Source organism: Salmo salar, chromosome ssa15 (genome assembly GCF_905237065.1).
Source record: "Salmo salar chromosome ssa15, Ssal_v3.1, whole genome shotgun sequence".
Taxonomy (NCBI): Eukaryota; Metazoa; Chordata; class Actinopteri; order Salmoniformes; family Salmonidae; genus Salmo; species Salmo salar.
The window spans coordinates 12,722,463-12,734,565 of NC_059456.1; the positions used below are offsets into that span (position 1 = coordinate 12,722,463).

The 12,103-nt window shown below is 48.1% G+C and overlaps 1 protein-coding gene across 3 annotated transcripts in view; it reads left to right on the forward strand.

Annotated features, from left to right (window-relative positions):
• The window catches only part of adamts3 (ADAM metallopeptidase with thrombospondin type 1 motif, 3), a 298,496-nt gene that overhangs the window by 137,113 nt on the left and 149,280 nt on the right, over window positions 1-12,103 (forward strand). For all 3 annotated transcript variants that reach the window (XM_045695468.1, XM_045695469.1, XM_045695470.1), the window contains one exon: window positions 4,265-4,408. In XM_045695468.1, coding sequence (XP_045551424.1) covers window positions 4,265-4,408 — 144 coding nt within the window. The remainder of the gene's footprint in view (window positions 1-4,264; window positions 4,409-12,103) is intronic.

Here is a 12,103-nt window from a genome sequence, read left to right on the forward strand (position 1 = left end):
GCTGGAGAGGTAGTGGGGAGCTGGAGTAGTAGTGGGGAGCTAGAGAGGTAGTGGGGAGCTGGAGAGGTAGTGGGGAACCCAGAGGAGCTGGAGAGGTAGTGGGGAGCTGGAGAGGTAGTGGGGAGCTGGAGAGGTAGTGGGGAGCTGGAGAGGTAGTGGGGAACCCAGAGGAGCTGGAGAGGTAGTGGGGAGCTGGAGAGGTAGTGGGGAGCTGGAGTAGTAGTGGGGAGCTGGAGAGGTAGTGGGGAGCTGGAGAGGTAGTGGGGAGCTGGAGAGGTAGTGGGGAACCCAGAGGAGCTGGAGAGGTAGTGGGGAGCTGGAGAGGTAGTGGGGAGCTGGAGAGGTAGTGGGGAACCCAGAGGAGCTGGAGAGGTAGTGGGGAGCTGGAGAGGTATTGGGGAACCCAGAGGAGCTGGAGAGGTAGTGGGGAGCTGGAGAGGTAGTGGGGAGCTGGAGAGGTAGTGGGGAGCTGGAGTAGTAGTGGGGAGCTAGAGAGGTAGTGGGGAACCCAGAGGAGCTGGAGAGGTAGTGGGGAGCTGGAGAGGTAGTGGGGAGCTGGAGAGGTAGTAGGGAACCCAGAGGAGCTGGAGAGGTAGTGGGGAAATGGAGAGGTAGTGGGGAGCTGGAGAGGTAGTGGGGAGCTGGAGAGGTAGTGGGGAACCCAGAGGAGCTGGAGAGGTAGTGGGGAGCTGGAGAGGTAGTGGGGAACCCAGAGGAGCTGGAGAGGTAGTGGGGAGCTGGAGAGGTAGTGGGGAGCTGGAGAGGTAGTGGGGAGCTGGAGTAGTAGTGGGGAGCTAGAGAGGTAGTGGGGAGCTGGAGAGGTAGTGGGGAACCCAGAGGAGCTGGAGAGGTAGTGGGGAGCTGGAGAGGTAGTGGGGAGCTGGAGAGGTAGTGGGGAGCTGGAGAGGTAGTGGGGAACCCAGAGGAGCTGGAGAGGTAGTGGGGAGCTGGAGAGGTAGTGGGGAGCTGGAGTAGTAGTGGGGAGCTGGAGAGGTAGTAGGGAACCCAGAGGAGCTGGAGAGGTAGTGGGGAGCTGGAGAGGTAGTGGGGAGCTGGAGAGGTAGTGGGGAACCCAGAGGAGCTGGAGAGGTAGTGGGGAGCTGGAGAGGTAGTGGGGAGCTGGAGTAGTAGTGGGGAGCTGGAGAGGTAGTAGGGAACCCAGAGGAGCTGGAGAGGTAGTGGGGAGCTGGAGAGGTAGTGGGGAGCTGGAGAGGTAGTGGGGAGCTGGAGAGGTAGTGGGGAGCTGGAGAGATAGTGGGGAACCCAGAGGAGCTGGAGAGGTAGTGGGGAACCCAGAGGAGCTGGAGAGGTAGTGGGGAGCTGGAGAGGTAGTGGGGAGCTGGAGAGGTAGTGGGGAGCTGGAGTAGTAGTGGGGAGCTAGAGAGGTAGTGGGGAGCTGGAGAGGTAGTGGGGAACCCAGAGGAGCTGGAGAGGTAGTGGGGAGCTGGAGAGGTAGTGGGGAGCTGGAGAGGTAGTGGGGAACCCAGAGGAGCTGGAGAGGTAGTGGGGAGCTGGAGAGGTAGTGGGGAGCTGGAGTAGTAGTGGGGAGCTGGAGAGGTAGTGGGGAGCTGGAGAGGTAGTGGGGAGCTGGAGAGGTAGTGGGGAACCCAGAGGAGCTGGAGAGGTAGTGGGGAGCTGGAGAGGTAGTGGGGAGCTGGAGAGGTAGTGGGGAACCCAGAGGAGCTGGAGAGGTAGTGGGGAGCTGGAGAGGTATTGGGGAACCCAGAGGAGCTGGAGAGGTAGTGGGGAGCTGGAGAGGTAGTGGGGAGCTGGAGAGGTAGTGGGGAGCTGGAGTAGTAGTGGGGAGCTAGAGAGGTAGTGGGGAACCCAGAGGAGCTGGAGAGGTAGTGGGGAGCTGGAGAGGTAGTGGGGAACCCAGAGGAGCTGGAGAGGTAGTGGGGAGCTGGAGAGGTAGTGGGGAGCTGGAGAGGTAGTGGGGAGCTGGAGTAGTAGTGGGGAGCTGGAGTAGTAGTGGGGAGCTGGAGAGGTAGTGGGGAACCCAGAGGAGCTGGAGAGGTAGTGGGGAGCTGGAGAGGTAGTGGGGAGCTGGAGAAGTAGTGGGGAGCTGGAGAAGTAGTGGGGAGCTGGAGAGGTAGTGGGGAGCTGGAGAGGTAGTGGGGAGCTGGAGAGGTAGTGGGAAGCTGGAGAGGTAGTGGGGAACCCAGAGGAGCTGGAGAGGTAGTGGGGAGCTGGAGAGGTAGTGGGGAGCTGGAGAGGTAGTAGGGAACCCAGAGGAGCTGGAGAGGTAGTGGGGAGCTGGAGAGGTAGTGGGGAGCTGGAGAGGTAGTGGGGAACCCAGAGGAGCTGGAGAGGTAGTGGGGAGCTGGAGAGGTAGTGAGGAACCCAGAGGAGCTGGAGAGGTAGTGGGGAGCTGGAGAGGTATTGGGGAGTTGGAGAGGTAGTGGGGAGCTGGAGTAGTAGTGGGGAGCTAGAGAGGTAGTGGGGAGCTGGAGAGGTAGTGGGGAACCCAGAGGAGCTGGAGAGGTAGTGGGGAGCTGGAGAGTTAGTGGGGAGCTGGAGAGGTAGTGGGGAGCTGGAGAGGTAGTGGGGAACCCAGAGGAGCTGGAGAGGTAGTGGGGAGCTGGAGAGGTAGTGGGGAGCTGGAGTAGTAGTGGGGAGCTGGAGAGGTAGTAGGGAACCCAGAGGAGCTGGAGAGGTAGTGGGGAGCTGGAGAGGTAGTGGGGAGCTGGAGAGGTAGTGGGGAGCTGGAGAGGTAGTGGGGAACCCAGAGGAGCTGGAGAGGTAGTGGGGAGCTGGAGAGGTAGTGGGGAACCCAGAGGAGCTGGAGAGGTAGTGGGGAGCTGGAGAGGTAGTGGGGAGCTGGAGTAGTAGTGGGGAGCTAGAGAGGTAGTGGGGAGCTGGAGAGGTAGTGGGGAACCCAGAGGAGCTGGAGAGGTAGTGGGGAGCTGGAGAGGTAGTGGGGAGCTGGAGAGGTAGTGGGGAGCTGGAGAGGTAGTGGGGAACCCAGAGGAGCTGGAGAGGTAGTGGGGAGCTGGAGAGGTAGTGGGGAGCTGGAGTAGTAGTGGGGAGCTGGAGAGGTAGTGGGGAGCTGGAGAGGTAGTGGGGAGCTGGAGAGGTAGTGGGGAACCCAGAGGAGCTGGAGAGGTAGTGGGGAGCTGGAGAGGTAGTGGGGAGCTGGAGAGGTAGTGGGGAACCCAGAGGAGCTGGAGAGGTAGTGGGGAGCTGGAGAGGTAGTGGGGAGCTGGAGAGGTAGTGGGGAACCCAGAGGAGCTGGCGAGGTAGTGGGGAGCTGGAGAGGTAGTGGGGAGCTGGAGTGGTAGTGGGGAGCTGGAGTAGTAGTGGGGAGCTAGAGAGGTAGTGGGGAACCCAGAGGAGCTGGAGAGGTAGTGGGGAGCTGGAGAGGTAGTGGGGAACCCAGAGGAGCTGGAGAGGTAGTGGGGAGCTGGAGAGGTAGTGGGGAGCTGGAGAGGTAGTGGGTAGCTGGAGTAGTAGTGCGGAGCTGGAGTAGTAGTGGGGAGCTGGAGAGGTAGTGGGGAACCCAGAGGAGCTGGAGAGGTAGTGGGGAACCCAGAGGAGCTGGAGAGGTAGTGGGGAGCTCGAGTAGTAGTGGGGAGCTGGAGAGGTAGTGGGGAACCCAGAGGAGCTGGAGAGGTAGTGAGGAGCTTGAGAGGTAGTGGGGAGCTGGAGAGGTAGTGGGGAACCCAGAGGAGCTGGAGAGGTAGCGGGGAGCTGGAGAAGTAGTGGGGAGCTGGAGAGGTAGTGGGGAGCTGGAGAGGTAGTGGGGAGCTGGAGAGGTAGTGGGGAGCTGGAGAAGTAGTGGGGAGCTGGAGAAGTAGTGGGGAGCTGGAGAGGTAGTGTGGAGCTGGAGAGGTAGTGGGGAGCTGGAGAGGTAGTGGGGAGCTGGAGAGGTAGTGGGGAACCCAGAGGAGCTGGAGAGGTAGTGGGGAGCTGGAGTGGTAGTGGTGAACCCAGAGGAGCTGGAGAGGTAGTGGGGAGCTGGAGAGGTAGTGGGGAGCTGGAGTAGTAGTGGGGAGCTAGAGAGGTAGTGGGGAACCCAGAGGAGCTGGGGAGGTGGGGAGGTAGTGGGGAGCTGGAGAGTGGGGAGCTGGAGAGGTAGTGGGGAGCTGGAGAAGTAGTGGGGAGCTGGAGAAGTAGTGGGGAGCTAGACAGGTAACATATTCTCCAAGTCAAATTAAATCTTATTAGGAATCAACGTTCCTGACAACGTCCCTAACTCTCTCTCTCTCGCTCTCTCGCTCTCTCTCTCTCTCTCTCTCTCTCTCTCTCTCGTGTGTGTGTAAAGGCTGGGTATGGAGCATGATGGTCAGGGGAATCGTTGTGGAGACGAGACAGCCATGGGGAGTGTGATGGCTCCACTGGTTCAAGCTGCCTTCCACCGATACCACTGGTCCATGTGTAGTGGACAGGAGCTCAAGAGATATATACAGTATGTTACCCTCTATTAACCTACTTTTCCTAGTATTGTTACTTTACTATTATGTTACATTTACTTTACCATTACTAATATTAATACTATCACAAATACGTGTACTATTATTAGTATAATTACTATTACTGTTACTAAAACTAAATAGTATTAATAGTACTTTACTGGTACTAAAACTAATACTATTAATAGTACTTTACTGTTACGAAAACAATACTATTACTATTACTTTACTGTTACCAAAATGAATACTATTAATGGTACTTTACTGTTACTAAAACTAATACTATTAATGGTACTTTACTGTTACTAAAACTAATACTATTAATGGTACTTTACTGTTACTAAAACTAATACTATTAATAGTACTTTACTGTTACTAAAACAAATACTATTACTATTACTTCACTGTTACTAAAACAATAATATTACTTTACTGTTACTAAAACGAATACTATTAATAGTACTTTACTGTTACTAAAACAATACTATTACTATTACTTTACTGTTACTAAAACAATACTATTACTAGTACTTTACTGTTACTAAAACAATACTATTACTTTACTGTTACTTGAACTAATACTATTAATTGTACTTAATGTTACTAAAACAATACTATGACTATTACTTTAGTGTTACTAAAACAATAATATTACTTCACTGTTACTATTACTATTACTTTGCTGTTACTAAAACTAATACTATTACTATTACTTTACTCTTACTAAAACAATACTATTACTATTACTTTACTGTTACCAAAATGAATACTATTAATAGTACTTTACTGTTACTAAAACTAATACTATTAATAGTACTTTACTGTTACTAAAACAAATACTGTTACTATTACTTCACTGTTACTAAAACAATAATATTACTTTACTGTTACTAAAACGAATACTATTAATAGTACTTTACTGTTACTAAAAATAATACTATTAATAGTACTTTACTGTTACTAAAACATAACTATTACTATTACTTTACTGTTACTAAAACACTACTATTACTAGTACTTTACTGTTACTAAAACAATACTATTACTTCACTGTTACTAGAACTAATACTACTAATAGTACTTTAATGTTACTAAACAATACTATTACTATTACTTTAGTGTTATTAAAACAATAATATTACTTCACTGTTACTAATACTATTACTATTACTTTGCTGTTACTAAAGCTAATACTATTACTATTACTTTAGTGTTACTAAAACAATAATATTACTTCACTGTTACTAATACTATTACTATTACTTTGCTGTTACTAAAACTAATACTATTACTATTACTTTACTGTTACTAAAACTAATACTATTACTATTACTTTCCTGTTACTAAAACGACTACTGTTACTTTACTGTTACTAAAATTAATACTATTACTATCACTTTACTATTATTACTTTACTATTAATATTGCTCATTCTAATTCTGATATGATTACCTTTACTTCTAATATTACTTTTACATTTACATTTTAGTGATTTAGCAGACACTTTTTTCCAAAGTGAGTTACAATATAGTAAGTGCATTCATCTTAAGGTCAGACAACCACATATCACAGTTGTAGTAAGTTAGATTTTCCTCTAAACAGTTATCAGCAAATTCTGTGCTTGTAGAAAAAGTGCAAGACTACCATGGTACTGTACTCTACTGAGAGTTTACAAACGACAACAATACTGTAGTCTACTGAGAGTTTACAGTACTAACATGTGACTGTACTCTACTGAGAGTTTACAAACGACAACAATACTGTAGTCTACTGAGAGTTTACAGTACTAACATGGGATTGTACTCTACTGAGAGTTTACAGACTACCGGGGTACTGTACTTTATGGAGAGTTTACAGTACTACCATGGTACTGTACTATACTGATAGTTTACAGTACTACCATGGTACTGTACTTTACTGATAGTTTACAGACTACTGGGGTACTGTACTATACTGAGAGTTTACAGTACTACCATGGTACTGTACTTTACTGAGAGTTTACATTACTACCATGAACCTGTACTATACTGAGAGTTTACAGACTACGTGGTGCTGTACTGTACTGAGAGTTTACAGTATTACCATTACAGCACTAGTCATTATGGTCTGATAGGTATGGTTGTGGGGTAATATGGTCTGATAGGTATGGTTGTGGGGTAATATGGTCTGATAGGTATGGTTGTGGGGTAATATGGTCTGATAGGTATGGGTGGACTTTTTCAGAAGGACCATTCCACTCACCTGCTTCAGAGAGATTATCAACACCTGTGTTTTGATGATAAGGAGACAAGACCAATTTTTGTGAAGTACTGCTTGTTACAAGCCAGGAGATAACATAACTGTTGATGAGCAACTGTTCCCAACAAAAGCTTGGTACCGTTTTACCCAGTTCTCGTCCAACAAACTGGACAAATTTGGAATTAAGTTTTGGTTAGCCGCCGATGTCAAAACCAAGTACTTGCTCAAAGGCTTTCCATATCAGTGGAAAGATGAAAATCTTGAAACCAATAGAATGTTATATACAGTACCAGTCAAAAGTTTGGACATAATGCAGACTACCATATTTTAATTGTAAAATTCTCATGAGTCTGGCATAGTGGCTACAGGAGTGTGCAAAGCTGTCATCAAGGCAAAGGGTTGCTACTTTGAATAATCTCAAATATAAAACATACACTACCATTGAAAAGTATGGGGTCACTTAGTAATGTCCTTGTTTTTGAAAGAAAAGCACATTTTTTGTCCATTAAAATAACATCAAATTCATCAGAAAAACACTTTAAACATTGTTAATGTTGTAAATGACTATTGTAGCTGGAAACAGATGATTGTTTATGGAATATCTATATAGGCGTACAGAGGCCCATTATCAGCAACCATCAGTCCTGTGTTCCAATGACACCATGTGTTAGCTTATCCAAGTTTATCATTTTAAAAGGCTAATTAATCATTAGAGAACCCTTTTGCAATTATGTTAGCACAGCTGAAAACTATTATCCTGATTAAAGAAGCAATACAACTGGCCTTCTTTAGACCAGTTGAGTATCTGGAGCATTAGCATTTGTGGGTTCGATTCCAGGCTCAAAAGTACTTTCTTCTGAAACCCGTCAGTCTATTCTTGTTCTGAGAAATGAAGGCTATTCCATGCAAGAAATTGCCAAGAAACTGTAGATCTCGTACAATGCTGTGCACAACTCCCTTCACAGAACAGTGTAAACTTGCTCTAACCAGAATAGAAAGAGGAGTGGGAGGCCCCGGTGCACAACTGAGCAAGAGGACAAGTACATTGGAGTATCTAGTTTGAGGAACAGATACCTCACAAGTCCCCAACTGGCAGCTTCATTAAATAGGACCTGCAAAACACCAGTCTCAATGTCAACAGTGAAGAGGCGACTCAAGGATGCTGGCCTTCTAGGCAGAGTTCCTCTGTCCAATGTCTGTGTTCTTTTGCCCACCTTAATCTTTTATCTTTATTGGCCAGTCTGAGATATGGCTTTTTCTTTGCAACTCTGCCTAGAGTGAAATGCTTACTTGCAAGCCCTTAACCAACAATGCTTTAAGAAGTTTTACGAAAAACAAGGGTTAAGTAAAAAATATTTAAGTAAAAACTAGGAAATAAAAGTAACAAATAATTAAACATCAGCAGTAAAATAACAATAGCGGGGCTATATACAGGGGGTACCGGTACAGAGTCAATGTGCGGGGGCACCGGTTAATCGAGGTAATTGAGGTAATATGTATAGGTAGAGTTAAAGTGACTATGCATAGATAATAAATGGAGAGTAGAAGCAGCATAAAAGAGGGGTCTGGAAAGCCCTTTGATTAGATGTTCAGGAGTCTTATGGCTTGGGGGTAGAAGCTATTAAGAAGCCTCTTGGACCTAGACTTGGTGCTCCAGTACCACTTGCCGTGCGGTAGCAGAGAGAACAGTCTATGACTAGGGTGGCTGGAGTCTTTGACAATTTTTAGGGCCTTCCTCTGACACCGACTGGTATAGAGGTCCTGGATGGCAGGAAGTTTGGCCCCAATGATGTACTGGGCCATACACACTACCCACTGTAGTGCCTTGCGGTCGGAGGCTGAGCAATTGCCATACCAGGCAGTGATGCAACCGGTCAGGATGCTCTCGATTGTGCAGCTGTAGAACCTTTTGATGATCTGAGGACCATTGCCAAATCTTTTTAGTCTCCTGAGGAGGAAAAGGTTGTGTCGTGCCCTCTTCACGACTGTCTTGGTGTGCTTGGACCATGTTAGTTTGTTGGTGATGTGGACACCAAGGAACTTGAAGCTCTCAACCTGCTCCACTACAGCCCCATCGATAAGAATGGGGATGTGCTCGGTCCTCCTTTTCCTGTAGTCCACAATCATCTCCTTTGTCTTGATCACGTTGAGGGAGAGGTTGTTGTCCTGGCACCACACGGTCAGGTCTCTGACCTCCTTCCTATAGGCTGTCTCGTCGTTGTCGGTGATCAGGTCTACCACTGTTGTGTCATTGGCAAACTTAATGATGGTGTTGGAGTCGTGCCTGGCCGTGCAGTCATGAGTGAACAGGGAGTACAGGAGGGGACTGACCACACACCCCTGATGGGCCCCAGTGTTGAGGATCAGCGTGGCGGATGTGTTGTTACCTACCCTTACCACCTGGGGGCGGCCCGTCAGGAAATCCAGGATCCAGTTTCAGAGGGAGGTGTTTTGTCCCAGGGTCCTTAGCTTAGGGATGAGCTTTGAGGGCACTATGGTGTTGAACGCTGAGCTGTAGTCAATGAAGAGCGTTCTCACATAGGTGTTCCTTTTGTCCAGGTGGGAAAGGGCAGTGTGGAGTGCAATAGAGATTGCATCATATGTGGATCTGTTAGGGCGGAATGCAAATTGGAGTGGGTCTAGGGTTTCTGGGATAATGGTGTTGATGTGAGCCATGACCAGCCTTTCAAAGCACTTCATGGCTACAGACGTGAGTGCTACGGGGCGGTAGTCATTTAGGCAGGTTACCTTAGTGTTCTTGGGCACAGGGATTATGGTGGTCTGCTTAGAACATGTTGGTATTACAGACTCGGACAGGGAGAGGTTGAAAATGTCAGTGAAGACAATTGCCAGTTGGTCAGCGCATGCTTTGAGTACACGTCCTGGTAATCCGTCTGGCCCCCGCTGCCATGTGAATGTTGACCTGTTTAATGGTCTTACTCACATCGGCTGCAGAGATCGTGATCACACAGTCGTCCGGAACAGCTGATGCTCTGATGCATGTTTCAGTGTTTCTTGCCTCGAAGCGAGCATAGAAGTAATTCAGCTCGTCTGGTAGGCTCGTGTCACTGGGCAGCTCTCGGCTGTGCTTCCCTTTGTAGTTTGTAATAATTTGCAAGCCCTGCCACATCCGACGAGCGTCGGAGCCGGTGTAATACGATTCGATCTTAGTCCTGTATTGATGCTTTGCCTGTTTGATGGTTCGTTGACATAGCGAGATTTCTTATAAGCTTCTGGGTTAGAGTCCCGCTCCATGAAAGTGGCAGCTCTACCCTTTAGCTCAGCGCGGATGTTGCCATGTAATCCATGGCTTTTGGTTGGGGTATGTACGTACGGTCACTGTGGGGATGACGTCATCAATGCACTTATTGATGAAGCCAGTGACTGATGTGGTGTACTCCTCGATGCCATCGGTGGCAGCTAGTAGGCCGGTGACGATGACCGCCGAGCGCCACCCGAGCAGGAGTGGGCGCCACCTTCGGTAGGAGTCGTGACAATATTCATAGTCACTTTAACCATATCTACATGTACATACTACCTCAATCATCCTGACTAACAGGTGTCTGTATGTAGCCTCGCTACTTTTATAGCCTCGCTACTGTATATTGCCTCGCTACTGTTTTTCACTGTCTTTTTACTGTTGTTTTTATTTCTTTACTTACCTATTGTTCACCTAATACCTTTTTTGCACTATTGGTTAGAGCCTGTAAGTAAGCATTTCACCTTAAGGTTGTATTCGGCGCACGTGACAAATACACTTTGATTTGATATGTCGATGAACAACCCCATGTCATGATTAGATAGTGAAAAAACACACCAATCTATTTCAGAATTTCTGTACTCTGAAAGGAGGCACCTGCCGCTGGCCTGTTTTTGTGTTGTACAACATACTTGACTTGGCTGCTATCAACCCACATGTGTTGTTCAAGCAGTGCATAAACAACACTATGCCCAGGAGAGACTTCATCATGAGTCTGCAATAGGGGCTACAGGAGAGACTCATCATGAGTCTGCAATAGGGGCTACAGGAGAGACTCATCATGAGTCTAGCATAGGGGCTACAGGGGAGACTTCATTATGAGTCTGGCATAGGGGCTACAGGAGAGACTCATCATGAGTCTGCAATAGGGGCTACAGGAGAGACTCATCATGAGTCTGGCATAGGGGCTACAGGGGAGACTTCGTCATGAGTCAAGGCAGCAGGGCCAAGGCAGCAGCAGAGGTTTCACACTAGCCTTTGCACAAGGCAAACTGCGCACAGCTTCCCGGGAGGAGAAAGTGCCAGGTGGCCAGATGCACATTAAACAGAACCCAAGACACCTGTGTCACCTGCAAGCAACGTATTTGTGGGTAGTGCGTCAAGCAAGTCAAAGTGGCAAAGATTTGTGTTGACTGTCAGGACAAGGGATAACCGCTAAATTAAATCCAACTGATGCCATTGCATGAAAACTCAGACCATGTAAGCACGAGCTGACAATTATTGTAGTTTTGACTGCTGTCATTTACATTTACATTTACGTCATTTATCAGACACTCTTATCCCGAGCGACTTACAAATTGGTGCATTCACCTTATGATATCCAGTGGAACAACCACTTTACAATAGTACATCTATATCTTTTTTTGGGGATCAAGAAGGTCATTCTGAGAGAGATAGCAAGACAGCTGGCCAAGGACGGCACGCTCAAGAGTTTTGGAGAGAAAAGAAAGAAGGGATACTGGTCTGTAGTTGTTGACATCGGAGGGATCGAGTGTAGGTTTTTTGAGAAGGGGTGCAACTCTCACTCTCTTGAAGACGGAAGGGACGTAGCCAGCGGTCAAGGATGAGTTGATGAGCGAGGTGAGGTAAGGGAGAAGGTCTCCGGAAATGGTCTGGAGAAGAGAGGAGGGGATAGGGTCAAGTGGGCAGGTTGTTGGGCGGCCAGCTGTCACAAGTCGCAAGATTTCATCTGGAGAGAGAGGGGAGAAAGAGGTCAAAGCATAGGGTAGAGCATTGTGAGCAGGACCAACGGTGTCGTTTGACTTAACAAACGAGGATCGGATGTCGCCAACCTTCTTTTCAAAATGGTTGACGAAGTCATCCGCAGAGAGGGAGGAGGGCGGGAGGAGGATTCAGGAGGGAGGGTTAGAGGCAGATGCTTGGAATTTAGAGTGGTAGAAAGTGGCTTTAACAGCAGAAACAGAGGAAGAAAATGTAGAGAGGAGGGAGTGAAAAGATGCCAGGTCCGAAGGGAGGCTAGTTTTCCTCCATTTCCGCTCGGCTGCCCGGAGCCCTGTTCTGTGAGCTCGCAATGAGTCGTCAAGCCATGGAGCAGGAGGGGAGGACCGAGCCGGCCGGGAGGATAGGGGACATAGAGAGTCAAAGGATGCAGAAAGGGAGGAGAGGAGGGTTGAGGAGGCAGAATCAGAAGATTGGTTGGAGAAGGATTGAGCAGAGGGAAGAGCTGATAGGA